The sequence below is a fragment of the Trachymyrmex septentrionalis genome, unplaced genomic scaffold, assembly GCF_001594115.1.
Source record: "Trachymyrmex septentrionalis isolate Tsep2-gDNA-1 unplaced genomic scaffold, Tsep1.0 scaffold16, whole genome shotgun sequence".
NCBI classification, from domain to species: Eukaryota; Metazoa; Arthropoda; class Insecta; order Hymenoptera; family Formicidae; genus Trachymyrmex; species Trachymyrmex septentrionalis.
The window spans coordinates 1,650,173-1,668,222 of record NW_017304758.1 but is presented as its reverse complement, the minus strand read 5'-3'; the positions used below and the strand labels follow the sequence as shown (position 1 = coordinate 1,668,222).

The following is an 18,050-nucleotide window of genomic DNA, read 5'->3' as shown; positions in this document are numbered from 1 at the left end:
TTACGGCAGTTAAATACACTTATGCCACCTCGTAGGCTAATATCGGCTATACGAAAACACTCTTAAGGCGTTTTTTTTCAAACTATGAAGATGTATCGCTGCGATGTGCAATCAAATTCATTTCTATAACGCAACAAGCACGTCGCATCCATTCCGCTCTAAACGTTCGCCTAATAAACTAACCGGGAAAATTAATCACTAGAATATTAATTTATCTTTCAAATTAGACTATAAAATCGCTCTTGACTGTCGACGTCTATAATATACACATTTTATCTATAATGTACGTTTGCTCTTCCACTTGTTAGAGTGCCGACGCAACTCTGTAACTAGACTAGTTCTCTCCTCGATCAAAGGAAAAGGAATCGATTTACAATCGACGCAAATTCCGTTTGCTCTGTCTCGAGCCGGCGATCAGGCGTTTGTTGTTGCGTTTCGTCGGTGTAGCCAGTAAGGGCGTCTTACACGGGCCAGCGTGCGGTTTCGACGAGCATGAGATGCAGAACTCGATGGAGCAACCCTGCCTCGAGCAGGCACCCACGTTCTTCTCGCTATCCACGTGACAGGGAAAGCTGCACCTCGGACATGGCAACAGGTATTCACCACTAGCAAGCGTACGACTAGCCTGAAACAAGAAAGAAAGAGAAGGTTATTATTAATGTCGGAACAATAGTTAGAACGGATGATATAGATTCTTTTATTAAATTCATTACTAATGACAAGTAGATGGAACGAATGTTTTTCTTGTGAATAAATGTCGCTTATTATATTCTTAAATGTTTTTTCATAATTTTTTATTTCTCTACGTAAAGCTAATTTAAATTTTTACATAAAATTAAAACTCTTAAACAATAACCATTCGATTTAAAATGATGTAGAAGCTATAATCTATGAAATTAGGATCCTTTGAAGATTTCCGACTAATCTTCTGTTAACGTTTAAAAGAAACATACTAACTTACATAATATAAGCTATGCTTACAAGTAATAAGACGCCTTCTCGCCTGATGAGAAATAATTAATGAGATTAGTTATGCCGAGATGTATATATATATATATATATGTACCTGCTCGTGGCTTAGATTGCATTGATGCGAGGTAAAGGTGACGCGACACAGTCCTAATACACGGATTAAGAGAATTAAGTTAAACACGTAACGTCTTTTGAAAAGAAATGAGACATAAAGATTGGAATCCGATATAAGTTGGAAAAAAAAAAATAAAACTCTGCAAAAAGAAGTTTATCTTCTAGTTCTTCATTTATCATGTATTCCAGCAATCATTAATATTTTGTAAATATTCTTTAAATTTCAAGAATATATACGTGATTTTATTAGTATTAATAACAGATTTTAAAAAATTTTCTTCTATAAATATGTAGCAAAAAAGAAAAATATACTCAAATTTACTTTGAAATTACTTTAAAAATTTAATATCATTTAGATTTATTAAAAAGTACTGACTTTGATATACTCGTATGTATTTCATTCTCTTAAATTCCCATATTTTATTCTCTTAAAAGAATCGCAAATTTTATTGTTATCATTTATGATTATTGTTATTACTAAGCGATATACGCGTGATAAAACGCAGATAGAGTGTACAAAGTATGATCGCTGTATAAAGTTGACGAAGCTGAGCACGAATTGTCCGGCGGCAGTCGATACTTTCTCAGAACTTTGATAAGAACTATCGCGTAACTTCCATACCGGAGAGTTGCATGAAAGTAGACGACGAAAGAAACGCGAGCATGCATTTCTTGCTCCTCTCGACTCACTGAAGTGCGTCGAGCGTTTCAGCTTGTAACTTTGACGACATAGAAATAGTAGTAAGGATTAATGAAGAATATAGATAAGAGAGAGAGACAATAACAGATAAGCATTAATATAAATTTGTCATCTAATTTATATATGATTTAATATCAAGTTCACTAGAATTTAATAATAAATGTAAACATTGCAATTTACAAATTTTCATTGTAAAATGAAATAAGAACATTGTTAAGAAGAGGAACGGTATCATCATTCTCTATACATTTTTCTTATCCTGCAACCTTGCGATGATCTTTTCATTATGCATCGTTAATAAATGGACGCATGGCAAAATACACATAAAACATACTTGACATAAATGTCGTTCTATCTATTATAAATAATATAAACGTGTTTTTTTTTAATAACTTATTAAAAAAACAAAACATTTTCTTCAAATGTTGTATTCAATATATATTAAAATATTAATCGAATATACATATATGGTAAGATATACATAAAAGATGGAAAGTTATTCTTTGCTCTCACTCTCGACCGCAACTGGAGAAATATGTAATACAAAATTAGAGCAACAACAATTGAGAGGTGTGTGTGCATATGAATGTGATGAAAGCAAATTTTTAACGACAAAAATAATTACAAAGGAAACGCGACTTTCCGTTTGTTTAATAAAATACGCTGTTTGTTGTATAATTATACCATAACAGAGGCTTATTTCATATTTGTAATTTGTGATGGTACATCTTTATATTAAAAAATAAATTATTTTATTTATTAGAATAACGTACCTAATTAGTATTAATGTTTGAATTTAACTATCTTAGACGCGATAAATTTTGTAATTTAATAGCATACGGATGTATGCATTAGGCAGTGTCTCGCGCCATGACGCTTCGCTTGTCTTAGCGCCGAGACACTACCGTGTCTCCAGATGTAACCTTAAAAAAATTAACTTGAAGAATAAAGGTTGTCAAAATAACGTAAAGATGTTAGTTATTGTATGTATTGTGTGTATATGTTTAAATAAACCAATTTTAATTAAAATAAAAAAATTTCTAATCCATTTCAAATAAACGAAATTACATTCAAAATAAAAAAAATTTTGTCCATCGCTTTTCCTTCGTCATATCTAAACACAGTTGGGTTGCTGGGAATGTTGGGATTCGGTTGGGATCCTAAGCACACAATGTAGAAACTGTCTGAAACAAACCCTAAACCATCTGGCTTTTCCGAGAACTATTACTAACACAACTACCTTTAGAAAAGCTACACATAGTGGCACATCTTTTTAATATTAATGTAACCCCACCAATATTTTAAATTTCAGATGAATGGTCGACCAAATGTATAAAATGACAGGAAGTTGATTGTAACATCCTGCCTTCAATAACGCACTTTTCTAATTTTTCATAATTCTATGAAACAGGTACACAAAACAACAGAAATTTTTCAAAATCTCAATTTCTTTCTATTGCATATTAATATTTATATTTTATTAATTGTATATTTTATTTTAAACTGATTTATTACGGCTACAAAAGATTGTAATTGTTAAAAATAATAATATGAAAAGTAGTATAATCAATGTTATTTAACAATAAACGATCTTTCGCTTAAAAGCAGAATTAAAAAAATATAAGAGGAAATGAACTTTTTTAAAACTGTATATTACTGATGGTTCCTCTTGCTTTGAGATATCAATATCATTCTTATAAGACGATAACGTACGATTTCCGAAGGGACTTCGTATAGCGAACATCCGGTTGATGCAACAATGTGATATACTAAAAATATTTCTCTGCCACGATCTCTATTTATCTCTCAATCACAATTGGTATAATATATTTATTTTTCATAAGAAAGCACATACTATGTTTAATATATCATTTTCAATTTAATTTAGACAATATTTATAATAATTATACGATAAATTTATTTTTAGTTTTAAAGTATTATATACTCGTATATTGCCTTTCTCATATCTCCTGTTTTCTATTCAATTTTACTTTATTACGAATTTAACGCAACTTTATGTAAAGATCATTATTAAAAAAAATATTTCTGTTCAATAGAAGACTATTATTCAAGACTATTCAGAAAATAATCAATCTTGTCAGATTGTCATGAAATATTATGTCGAGTATTCGTTATTTCGTAAAAGCCGCTTTTATTAATGGCTCTAGACCGATATCAGCATCATAGTTGCGTCCATAGCAATTTAATGAGAAAATGTAGGAACGGACTGAACGGCAGGGACCCTAGTGGCCCGAACTTCCACAATGTAGTAGATAGCCTGAGCAACTTTGTATCTCCCGCATGTGAAGGGTTCACCGATCTTCATGAAGAAAACCGCTTGTCTGTGTTCCATAACGACCATACACACACTACTATTCTTGTGGGTAGCGGCAGTTTACCCGGCACTTTGTAGCACGGAGAGAAAAATTCTCACGAATCGGAAGGGACGGTCGGACAAGATTTTAACGCTGGATACACGAACGTTCTCAATTCACAGAATTCATTTGCAACAAAGTAGAAATTTAACTTCAAAAATTCATATAAATTCGTGGAAATAATAAAAACTAAAAATTTCTATGTCGGCGATAAAAGAAATTTTTGAATTAATATATAATTAAATAAAATTTTATAACTTTAAAAAAAATAAGAAAGAGAAAATTTTTTTATTTAGAAAGGAAATGTACACTGAGAAAAAAAATTATGGCAACTAAAAAAGTTATGGCAACTATAAAGTACGACTCCAAAATTGAAATACTCGCAACTAGTTTTAAAAAATAATAAAAACTAAAGTAGTACCGAATACTATAAAAATATAGTATTTAGTACTACTGTAGTTCTTATTACTTTGTTAAACTAGTTGTAAGTGCTTAAATTATTAGAATTGTTAATTTAATAGTTGTCAAAACTATATTTTTCTCTGAGTGTAGAATATCACCGTGTTATCTGTGAATGCGTCGTTGCAAGAAAGTGTCGCGCGTGTGTTATATATCGTAACAAAGCAGTCTTTGATATTTTGCCTCTTTCCATTTGCTACCCGGCAACCGGATATACAAGTATGTAGAGGCATATCCGAAAATGAAGTTGATAATGGTTGTTGAATGTTGATCTCTCTTTTGATCGAAAATTTCAAGGAAGCTATGAGCGACTTATATATAATATATAAAAAAAGAAATTATGAAGCAATAATTTATAATTACACAGTAAAGAATTTTTAAAAGTTATCATTACTAACTGCTTTTCATTTTTTAGCTTTTTTCATTCGATTCACTGTCCAGATAATATTTATTGGTTCGACAAATAATTTTTTACGAAAATAATATGATCGAAAGATCACGAAATAGATAAAAATTGGATGATAAAATATCGCTATATGTAAATCTTTTTTATAAAGTAATTTTTTATAAAGTCAGATAAGTAAAAAAATAATCAAAATATGATTTATGTGCCAAGAGCTCAAAATTTGCAAATAATATTTTGGTGATTATGATGCTAATACAATGATTTCTGTTCAACGAAATAGAGAAGATCAAATTATTATTAATCGATCAATTTTAGATTAAATGCAAAAGATCAATGTTAAAACCAGAAACTCAATTTAAATTTCTAAAGAATTAATTCACGCGAAAATAATGGCATAAAGATATTTTCAGAAAATGGCAAGAGTCACTAATATTAATGTTAATTAAACAATCGATTTCGATACGATAAATGAAACTGATAAGTAACCAGTACCTCTATAAGATAAATCGGCATCGCGACATTCTGTAGAAGTTTATCGAATTAATGTTTCGCAGAATATTTCTGTGGTCAAAGTCGAGACTTTTAGCAAATGGGGCCGATTATGATGCTAATTTCTTTGATCGAGCGATCACGCGGATTTTTGCAGTCGAGCATTTTGACAAATTCGGACCATTTATCCACGTCCCTTCGTCCATCGGATCGAATTAAGGTGTGCCCGTAATTTGATATCTTCATTAAGCATACTGCGTATTGAATTACTATGGACTCCGATTCCGCCGAATTATCTTTCGGCCGACTAGATCTTTTCAAAATACATTCCAGTTTCCCCGTTTACACTCGATTGAATTTAAACTTCTGCTCTCGGGCTTTTTTTCCTTCCCTTTCCAAAAATTTTAATAGATTTCGACATGAACGTTATTTTTTAGGTTTCGTAATAAAGTTTGTCAATATAAAAAAACATTATCATCGATGCTACAATTTTTAACAAGAAGAGAACAACAACAAATTATTAAATGAAAGTATTATATGTAATGTTACACATAAAAATTTATTAGTAATCCGTAATAGTCCATAAAAACGCACATTAAAAGATATAATATAAAAATTAAAAGATATAGTAATAAAACAATTATTATATATAATTAGCGATTTATCACCACTGAAACAAATATGTCGTCACAATGATGCGATAGTTACTGTGTCTGAAATTCTCGACGACCCACAGTTGATTATGAACAAATCAATAATTGAAAAATTCCTGAAATATTATAACGAAACGATTATAACGTTACTATAATTTATAACAAACATATCTCGTGATATATTACGAAATTTCGATACAAACTGTAAAATAGATTCTAAAGAAACTCGAAATTTGTTCTTTTTCAAGAGCAATTCAGCCAAACAAGAATTTCTTTTCGTTGTCATCAAAATCGTACGTTTGAAGAAGAAACGCGCTGTAGATCACGTTACCAGACGCCGCTACTTCGGGTTTCCGTGTAATCTCGATTTAGTCAAATATTAGATCATGTTCTTTCATTTGGACAAGAAATCAAATTGACAAGATTGTCTGTTCCATATTCATTAATATGCCTTAAAAATTTTTCAATGCAAAAAACTTTCATATCATAAAAATTAGCAATAAAATAATTTAATTCCAAATCCAATTAACCTTATATGATTTTATTCGCTATCTTTCTTTCTTTACGAATATTATATCAAATTATTATATGCGCTCTATATAAAAAGATTTTTATAAAATTCAATAAATCATGCATCAATTAATTTAACTGATCTATAATACTACATTATTCCGCAATAAAAAAATGGACGATTCAAACATCTCGTAAAAAAAATTAGCCTTTCTCAGATTTGACTGAACATTGCGAAATATGATTTAATTAAACATTACTTTTCGCGGATTCTTTTTATTTCTTTACATCAAACCTATTTTCATGCCTGCCCAAGACGTAAATTCATCGGGAAAAGCCGCAAGCGTGAATCATTTTCACGGCCTAGACGTATCGACCGATTTCTCAATGTCTTTAAGCACCTCACCGAGAAGACGGCCTTTCGAGGTCACTTTCAATCTGAATTCGTGACGCAATAGAGTAATTGGGCAGTCACAAAGGCGGCATGTCACAAGGTCGAAATACCTGCGTGTTACACTACTTTATTGGTAATTTTTGCGCCCATTGGTGCGTAACGAGACGTGCTTTATCAAGTAATAACTGTCGAAGCGAAGAGATGCGTGCGACTCGACGAGAATGTGAGCTCGCTCGCGAGAAAAAAAGAAGCTAGGCTGCGAGACCTTATACGATGAGAAGAGAATACGTGCATGTATTCGCGGGTAAAAAAAGTTTAACGTTCTTACAGAGTTAGTATCCCTTTTAACGTATGTACCTCCTTTTACGTCCAATGATCCTCGTGTATGAAGTTGGCATTTCATCTTTTTGCACTCAAATTTTCAAATATTCCAAATTAAAAGAACCGTAAAATTAGTACATTATATTATAATAATATTTATATAATAACAGTTTTAGTAGCACTTTTCATAGTTTTACAGTTCTTTATTAAAATAAAGATCCGCATTTTTTATATTAAAAAATCAAAATTAACGCACCATATATTCAATTTTAAATTTGTAATATAAAAAATGCTTTTTATTTTTATAAGGAACTGTAAAACAATGAAAAAAAATGCTACTGAAACTGTCGTTATTTTTTTATATTAACAGAATGTCGTGCTAACTTTACAGTTCTGTCACTTAGTTTGGAATCTGTAAAGTTAGCATGACATTCTATTAATATATAAAGATATACTTTTTGTCTTAGAAAATACTTAATGCAATCACAATGTAATTTAACAATTTCAATATGCAATTTTCTTATAACTAATAAATTTTTGCAGTCGCAAAATTTGCTGCCGCTGTATTCAAAATCGATAGAAAATCGTTCTTTTCCCATATACATATTGCTACGTATCTTTCGTATACAAAACCGTAATAAATATGTAGAAAGATATTTTACTTGGATGTACTTCGACGAAGGGCCGAAGCCTCCTCGATGGAGGTTCAATTCGGAGAGACGTCGGGCGGACACAGCATCACTCTTCGTGAAACTTCGCGCATATACGCACACATATGCAGGCAGCACTCTTGAGAGCGCTGTCGCATGTACACACACGAATGCATGCTGCGTGTATACACATCGGAGCGGGGTCGTTCGATTTTGAAGTGGGCCAGAGGCCCGCCGGCAACGCGCGTCGGATGTATCATTATCTCGGCCTCACTCTGTTGCTATGCAATTAGAGTCCGTTAATCGGGGGATCCCCACCTCATTCGAAACAGAGAGCGCGCCTTTCGTGATGCCAATCCGCAAAAGGGAGGGAGAAGTATCCGCAAACTACAGAGGAAAGTTGCCAGAGGAAGAAAGAGAGGACCAGCGCGGGACAACTGAAGGCAAGAATGAAGCGAGAAAAGAAGACGAAGAGCATAAAGAAAAATAGAGACAGACACTGTGGTGCTAAACAAGGCTAACAGGATAAAGAGAGAAAAGGAGAGGTAACTCTAAAGAGAGAGGACTCCAGAGGAAATCCACAGCCAGTTCGCAGACGAAGATGGCAACAACAACAATAACAACGGCAGCACGTGGACGTTGGAAGGTCCATCTCAAACGTTCTCCACAGACTCCGAACTCTCTTTCTCTTCTCCCGTTTCTCTCTTTCCTCTTTTTCTTTCTCCCGTCTCTCTGTTTCCTGGCACTTATTTTCACGATTCTTTTATTATGTTCGTTGCTCTCTCGCCCGTAGCGAAACTCCATTTTTCGCACGCCGGAACTTCGTTTCGGCACACGAATTCCTTGATCTGACGAGAAGCTTTTTACGACGCTTGAGATTTCGGGCAATCAAAATTAACGTCTCTACGCATTTTTTGCTATAATCAACGCTCGAGCAACATCAGCTATCGAAATTACTCTAACAGTCTGAAAAAATTTTTACATCGTGTAGAAATTTTATAATTATCAAATAATTAATTCAAATTGTTTATATTTAAATTATTTTATGAAATATGTACCTTTCACTTTAAAGATCTAAACAAAAGTTTATATACTGTACATTGTTACATACAACAAAACAACACATCATGTAGGAATAGACCGAGAATTCGAAATCATTAATTTTTTCCAAACGATGTTTGCTTCTTAATAATTATGATTTAGCAGCATTGGTTTCTGGAGTAATTTTTTAATTCTGGTACATATAACTCCATGGAAAAGACGCGATTGTGCCGGACAGGCTTCCTTCGCATTCATTAAGATCTTGCCCGACCTTGGGGGGATGTTGCGCACGCAGCATCCAACTTGCGCGGGAGATGCGTTGTCGCGGCCGTCGACCACGAGGCACTCTCGTTCATTTAATGTGGTCTTTCGATGTTTTTCTCTGTCTCTCGATCATCTAGCATTCTTTACATTTCACTCATTCTTATTATGATTTGTCTTCAAACTATAGTTATCTTTTATGGATAAGACTCTTTAACATTTTATTTCTCGAAAGAATTTTGAAAATATATCGATATTTGCGTTAATGTATTATATATTTTCTCTATTTAATATATATATATATATGAGATATTTATTTATATTTTCTTAGCCTTAACAGATATAAAAATATGACCTTTCAGATTAAAACTGCTATTAAAGATATCCCCAAAATTACAAACGGCAGAAAAAGAGAATGATTCATAAACGATATTATATATTCCTTTCTTATTTTCATTATTATTTGACACTTTTGCTGATGTTGCTCAGATAGAATTATTTATCCTGTTTTCTAAAATATAGTTGTAGATTATTTACTGTTGAACGTTCAGATAAATATTTATTTAGTGAGTTTTTATAAGCTTCATTTACGTCATTGGCTGGTGCATTATTTTAATTTTTATTTTAAACTGACGTTAATGTTTTCGCGAAAGTAATCGCGATGATCAATTTATTTTAAGCGGTTTCGTGATAGATTGAGGATTAACTAACCTGTACGTTACTTAAATCATGACTACATTAATGACTAATCTCCGAATTTCTTACCGCAACGTCATTTTTCTTAGAAATGACTGGTCTTAACCAAAGATCTAGGCTCTATGTTTCACAAGAAACACGTTCTTATATTATTTTAATCATCAATAATCACCAATTCCCATGTTATTCCCGCCAAATATACTTTGTTAAGCGAACTTGTACACATACTAATTAAGTAACGCGCACATAAAAAAAACATATTTCAAGGCTCTTATTGTCGCGATGCAGCTCGCGAAATGTCCTTTGACGCCGCGAGATGCAAATTCTAATTATGATATTTCACACTTTAAAAGTTTGCTAACTACGCGTCTGTTTGACATTTAAGGCACTCTCCAGACGCAAAAAATTTTTCAATTTCGTTAAAAGCAACCGACAGCCTTAAAAGTCTTTTCTTTCTTTTCATAATTTTAACTATAAAAAACAATTATTCATTTACTGATACATAATATTTACAAATTTTTATTTACAGAAACAAAAGTTACATTTGCCGAATTTATCTTATCGTTAAAAAAAAAATATTAAATATCAAAAAATCAAGAATATAAAATTTGCGTTAATATTTAAGAAATACAAAGCGATTAAAGTATTTCTCCTTATTCTCTCAACAAGCAGGATACTTATAAAAAAGAGGCTTCAAAATTTCTATTATCATTCATTATATAGTTTTATCTCAATTCTCCATTTATCTTCGTTGAACGCGAAATTTGTTTGTTCGTCCTGCCACCATCGATAACAAATTTCGTGTCAGCACCGTTCAGGATTCAGGATATCTCGCCGATGACGCGTCCAAGGACGCGCGTTTCATCCTGCGCAAAATGCGCAGCAGCTTTCTTGTCCCCTGCTCTCTCCGCGTCTTCCTCTTCATTCCGTCGCGCTAATCAGATCTCCCTCTCCGCCACCGTCATAAAAATTTCGCGGCCCCGGGCCACGCGTACCTCTATTACACATACATTATTCAACGCAATCGTCCAAAAACTCTCGTTGCGAATTCAGCACGATGCACCGTAACCGGGTAGCAACAGGGACCCGGCAACAGGACCTGTCTCCGTTCTGTTCTCCCCCACTTCCAGCATCTGCGGCCACCACGTCCTCTGCAGCCGCCTCTGCGACCGTCTCTCTTTTTCCTCTCCTCTCCGCGGTCGTCGCTTTCTCGTTAACAACGTCGGCTGTTCGTCTTTGGTCCGGCGCAGTCTCCCGCTTTTTCGGCGTGTTTCGACAGCGAAACGTCGCGTTTCTAATGCGAAGGTGGAAGAATTCGGTAATTGGAAATTCAGCAACGTAGTCTCAAAGAGAGACGTGGTTTTCATAAAATCAATTTTTGACAAACACGAAAGAGACAGAAAGAAACGGAAAAAGAATGAACATAACTTCTCTCGAGCACAAATAATATTCTATACTGAATTTTAAATTAATTAAATGTAAATGCAGGATTCATGACGCTTAATACATCCTGTATTTACATTTAATTAATTTACTAGAAAAAAATTTCAGCTAAATTGTAAGAGTAACGCTTCAATATTGTACGGCGCGATAGGGTTATCAAATTAAAAATAACAGCATGTGTACAATAAGAAAGACCGGATATTAGATACGAATTATTCGAAGAAGGGAGACTAACACAAACGCATAATATCCGCCGACTAGTCTATTTGCCTACTATTTGTATTCGTATGCGTTTGTAGCGCTACGTGCCTGAAAGTATTGGGCGCGTGAAGACGATGACCTCTGTAAAACAAATCGATGATAATAGGGCCAGCCGACACTAAGGCGTGTGCGAACCGAGTGGGCCAATTTAAATATTAATCGGCTAGCGCGCGAAATTGAGATTGCGACAGGAGGAAGGCGTTACCCCGCGAGACTGCTGTACGAAATCGATCTTCCGTTGCAGAAGGATAATGCGGCTGCATATCTGTCTTGCCTCGGTGGTCCATTGCAGCGCCCACGCACTTCCGTGAGCGCGAACGCGTGAGAATATATCCGTGAAGCCATTTTATTAGCTCACGTAAATAATTGCATTATGACAGTTAATTACGAAGAGTTGAGAGTTGTGGAGGAGTTTATCTATTCACTTCAATATGTATATATTTTATGTAAATGTGATTGTTATAAGAACAAAAAAAATTTAGTAATAAAAATAATGATTTAACAATTCGTTCGATTACAAATTCACGAATGCAGATAAATTGTAACTAAATTATAAAATCGAGATTATTATTTATTACGTAAATTCTGGACAATTTTGTTATAAGATCACCTATTTGTATCGAGCAATTTTCTATGAGCGCTCTATTTAGTTTTAATTCTATTCTTTTATCGAGAATCATTAAATCAGTGTCACCGTACTTATCTCGGATACAATTAGTGGTACCTTGGACGAGCGTCTCTTCGGGGTAGGTAGCAAAAGGGTGGCCCCTTAGTGGTACGCGATCAGGTACGACCGGGACCAAAGGTCAATGCTAACAACGGCTCGATAATGAGACATAGATAAACGTAAGATGGGTGTTCTACGGGATCAGCACAGAATTTCGACTTCATCTTTCTTTACAAGAAGAATTCATTAGCACGATCTAAATTCAAGATCGTGATTATTAATAAGCAAAATATATAAATACATAAATTCTCTTTCTTTGTCACTTAAGAATTATCTGTGGAATGAGTCGTAAAATAATGATAATTAGAATTATAAATCAATTTTTCTCGCCCAATAAAAGTTTCCAAATCATGAACAGAAATGCGTTTTCAAAAAATTTAACGTTTTCTTCCAATATGTGTATATTTTATATATTCATATATACGTATCTGCTATTTCATTTCATTTCGTAATATTATTTCTGTTAATTGATGAAAAATCGTTCTCGTATCTCAGAAAAAAATGTTCCCTTGCCTCCTACTACTTTCGACTGGGATAATTTTGATAGTATAGATAAAATAAGAAAACTCTCGATCTCTTGAGACATATTTGCTGCGTAAGACAATGACGCCTACGAGAATCTGCTAACCGACTTATTGAACGCGTTCAGGAGGTTAGATGTTTCATTCAGTAATGCTGAAAGTGACTTCATGAATGAACGAAGCAACCGGACGTTGTCGAAGGACGTCACTCAGGTAAAGGTTATCGAGAGCGTTGGACGCGATTACGAGCTCAAACGCCAGTTTTATCTCGCAACAAAACGCCGGCTCCTAACATTAGTTATGGCTTACGATGTGAGCAATGTACTTATCTAACAGTTTCCAATTATGACTATTAACGCCCTGGTACGCTGTACGTCTCTACAAACCCACTTACAGTACCCGCTTGCGAAAGTGTTAAGTGAACGAATAATTCTTAAAATCGTTACCGGAAAATTATTTATTAACTTTGAAGTTTTTACTTATAAACTTTGAAATTTTTCTGCGTCTCATGTGTCTAAAATTTAAGTCATAAAAATATTTAGAGAGAGTCCCAATAACTTATTTATTAAGTATTATTTTTACTTAATACTAATTATTCATATATGTGTCATATTAACACCACATGTATGTAATTATCAAAATAATGCAAGCATAAAAATCATATGCAAGACAAAAGCAAAAGGACATATGTATATTAATATATTGTACCCTGAAAAGTATTCTTGTAATAATTGTTTCACATCTCAATTGCTTGTAAAAATACATGTTCCTTCCCTAAATAATAAACCTTTTCTTCTGCCGTTTCTCTCGTAAATTGTTTTATTTACGCATCATTGACCAATCATATACGTTACATGAGCCTTTGATTATTCGCAGATTATGCAGTATGAATGTAGCATCCGGTGGATTCCAATTACATCTAACGGGAGCGCGAGTATGTACTTGCGTATATTCTGACGAGCATTCCACGCAAGGCCGTTCGTCGCCCAGTAAAACCGCTAAAATGCCGTCTGCCGATCTTCTATTATATGTTGCGATTCTATTGGCTCATATAAACCGTATCAGATGTCGTTATCTAAATAACTCTTCCTTAAGAATATTGTCGTCCAATCCGGTTTTGCGTCGTGCATGAATGCACATCATAATACATGCTATATTTTACAATATGTTTCAATAAAATGATTCAAACTGTATTCAGTGAGAATTACAACAAATCAAATTCGATTGAGTGATCTCACGTGTCTCAGAAAAATTATGCTACATAATACACAGAGATGAAATTTAAGAACATGATAAACAGGAAAATACGCGTGAAAATTTGTAACGCTTAAGGGATTAATCGCAAAATTTGTAACAAATTCTATAAAAAGGAGATAAAAAAAATTTTATGCTTTTGCTAAAAAATTTAAGACTTCTATACAAATTAAAAAAAATTGTATCAGCAACCTATCCTATTTTTATTTACAACTCTTTAAATTTAATCTGCAAGTATCTATTTTACTATACATATTTTTTTTCACAGCGCGAAAGAATTCTAAAGTTATAATAATTAAAATTTTTAATTTATCTACCGTTATGTCATTTTTTTACAATTTTCTTTATTGTAATTGTTACATTTGTATTATTTCCTTTATTTTAGAGCAAATTCTGAATTACATTTCATCTACTTTTTTATATTGCATTTTATATTCTTAGCTTCCAAATTTAAGAATAATTAAAACATCAAACACACAGGTTCAGTTATATTTATGACATATTATGAAAATACATTTCCACAAAATGTTCATATCTCCTTTGAAATAAATACATATGTTACCGTCGCGATGGAAAATGAACGCGTTTCAATCCTCATTAGTACACAGAGTATCCCTCTTGTAGCAACAAGAATAAACAATTCCTCTATTCATACGTATTCATACGTGACCATTATCTACGAATTGCGTCCCGCAATGGATTGCCAGACAGTAAAGCGCGCTTCGTAACTCTTTTATGACGATTCGTGAAGCGAATATACAAGTGAATTTAGTCGACCGATACGAGATTCGAGCGTATCGTGACGCTCATCAACGCGTCCAATTAATCGCGCGGTCAGCGAATCTATAAAACGATTAAGATAATCACGAGTGGATGCAAAACCGACGAGAGTCTAAATGTCAACTAGTATAGAAACTAATCGTTCTCAATTGTATGTAATAAAATATCGTTAAACCGATCGACGAGCATATATAAAATAAGAAATGAAACGTCCTTTGAGCGCGATAATTTCGATCGTCGCTTTAGTGATACCAATTAAGCAATATAAATAATTTTAGCTTTTATTTATAAGAGATTTTTACTACAAAATCGTTATAATAAATTAATAAATATTCCTTCTTTGTCAAAAAAAAGATTTATTATAAAAAAGTGCTCTCTCTAAAAAATTTGGATATTATATTACATGAACAATAAATACATCTATATTAAATGAACCAACAAGTTACACTTCAACAGAGCTAAAAAATCAAGGGCTCCACGCTGCGAGAGCACGTTTCCTACCTTTTGCGACCCCGCGTGTTGTCTAGGTCGTGTTAAATGGAGGGCATAGATGAGGGAGCGTTCGGAATTCGAAGAAAACGAAACAGAAAAGAGTATGTCATAAAGAAACACTCGATTTAGAAGTCTGTACGAAGAAGGAAGAAACGTTCGATGAAAGACACGCGGATCTTTTATTACAACTATTACGCGCTGATGATAATAAAATAAAATTACGAGTCTCTATATGTATCATATCATATTGTAATTTAAATTAAAAAAAAAAACACAAAATAAAATAATAAAATCACACCCCTTATGTCAGCTTTTAACGACATTATTATTTATTGATTTATTTCCTCAGAGCCTGCAGTTTCTTTATTTGTTTTGACAAAATAAAATAAATATATATTGAAAAAAAATATGAATTCTCATAATTAAAATAAGCTAGTAAAATAAATATAAGAGAGATAATTGTGTGTATGTGTTAATAATAATTTACAAAATTGAGGGAAATATCTGAATTAGATTAGATAAAAATAAAATTTATTATTAGTTTTAAAGATTTGCGGTAGGTTAGAGATTTATCAGATACTATTCAAAATAGATGCTTCATTCTAATGTGTACATTGCTAAAAGACAAACCGCGTGCCTGCTCAGGACAACTGTTATGTGCAAATAAATGACACGTAGGAATGCCTTTTGACCATGACACAGTATAGTAAGTTTTAAATCTTAACATTATTACATGTTGGTTCAGAACTCTTTTATAGTAGACACTCCCACGAGCTTCCACTTTCAGATAGTAACATATAGTTTTTCGATACGTCAAAACTTATATAAAAAATTAAAAAATGTAAATGCAATCGCAATGTCAAAAATACTTTCATAAAATAAAAAAATGATAAAAATATCTCAAGATAAAAAGAATTTAAATATATAAATTTACGAATTTTTAATAAAATGTTGATGTGTTTCACTTATAATATATCAATGCACAAACATTTAATCATAAAAAAATCATAAATAATTAATCGCAAAAAAGAATCATTCTCAACATTAATTTTTTTCATAAAAATATTAAAAAATAAAATTTGACTGATGCAATAATTGGATATCTTGTAGAAATACGACGGAAATTTGAAAAAATAAAGAAAAAAAAGGGAAAGATAGAAATTAAGCATAAAATTTTGGAGACCTTGTAAATTTTAACTGAAAGATTCAGGTTGTATCCTCTCTCTTTCTCTTATTCTTCTATTTCTCTCCTTTCTCTCTCTCTCTCTTTCTCCCTCTACCTCCCTTTCTCTCTTCAGATCGCCGTCCTCTAGCGCTGGAACCGCGGAAGGCGACCTGTTGCCAAGGGAAGCCTTAAAAGTAAACAACGTTACGTCATGAGGGTCCCTGGTGTCCAGAGATCTACTGTATAGTGCCGGTTGAACGCCAGTCCCTGTTCCCTATCGTATCTCTCTCTTTCTCCCAATACCGATGATCTTATTTCGGTCACATTTATGTATACAGAGTGGTCGCTTTATCTTGATCCCCTCCGATGGCGTTCATTTTTTATGTCGCGCGCGAAAGAAAATTATATCTCTGGCGAGATGAATAATTATAATAGATCTATCTGAATTATCTATATATTTGATAAGTCACTTTACTCACTTATCAATTTATATTTGTTGTACATAATCTGTTTATGCTAAAATATATCCAATTGTTAAAAGAAAAATTTAAATATAATAAAAAAATACGAAGCAATAAAGTAATAAAAACAAATTCTCCCTTTACATTCTTTCTTCTTTTAACAGTATTCGCGAAAAAACCCTTTCGCGTTCCATAATTATACGTTAGCGCACGATCACATTGATTTGATAGAAATATAATATTCGCGCAATCATACATTTACAAAGGATCCGAAGCGAACAACATCGGTATGTGTCACTTGCATCCATACGTCGCGACAAAACAACATTACAAAGCCCAGGGTATACAACCGCGTGCATACACGTACGGAACTACGAGGAGTAGGAGAAAGCGATGGTGGTGGAGGCAATAAAAATAAAGGTGATTGAGCAGCAACGGCGGAACACGCGGTCTCTTCGCCGGCGGGCCGCACTGGTTATTCGGTCCGCGAATAATAATCATAGCGGTCGCTCTCCTTCTGTTCGTTTCGGCGCGACTACCTCTTTCTCACTCTTTCTCTTTCGCTCCTCTCGTGGATCTCCGCAGCGGTCGCTGCATAGCAACAAGGATCGACCTCTCGCTCTATCCCGTGGGCCATGAGGAGGCCAGTCAGCCACGAGCACGGCATGATCGGGCCGTCCGGCCCGAGGACGGAAGGCACGCCGAGGACAGAAAAAGACGGAGACCGAAGTGCGAGAAAGATGCAGTCACGAAACGCGCGGCACAGAGGATGCCGGAGAGCGAAGGAGACGTACGCGGAACGACAGATGCGACGGAAAGAGGAACAGAGAAAGAAGCGAGAGTATAGAAGAGAAGAGAGAACGAAAGAAGTGAGAGGGAAGTCTGAAGAACGTACTTGAGAGAAC

The 18,050-nt window shown here is 33.8% G+C and overlaps 1 protein-coding gene across 1 annotated transcript in view; it reads right to left on the bottom strand.

Moving 5' to 3' along the window:
* Positions 1-247: 247 nt before the first annotated feature.
* Positions 248-18,050, bottom strand: part of LOC108746179 (F-box only protein 43-like) — a 35,128-nt gene continuing 17,325 nt past the window's right edge. Inside the window, exon 2 of the mRNA XM_018482785.1 lies at positions 248-625. Within this exon, the coding sequence (XP_018338287.1) occupies positions 371-625 (255 nt within the window). The 3' untranslated portion in view covers positions 248-370. The remainder of the gene's footprint in view (positions 626-18,050) is intronic.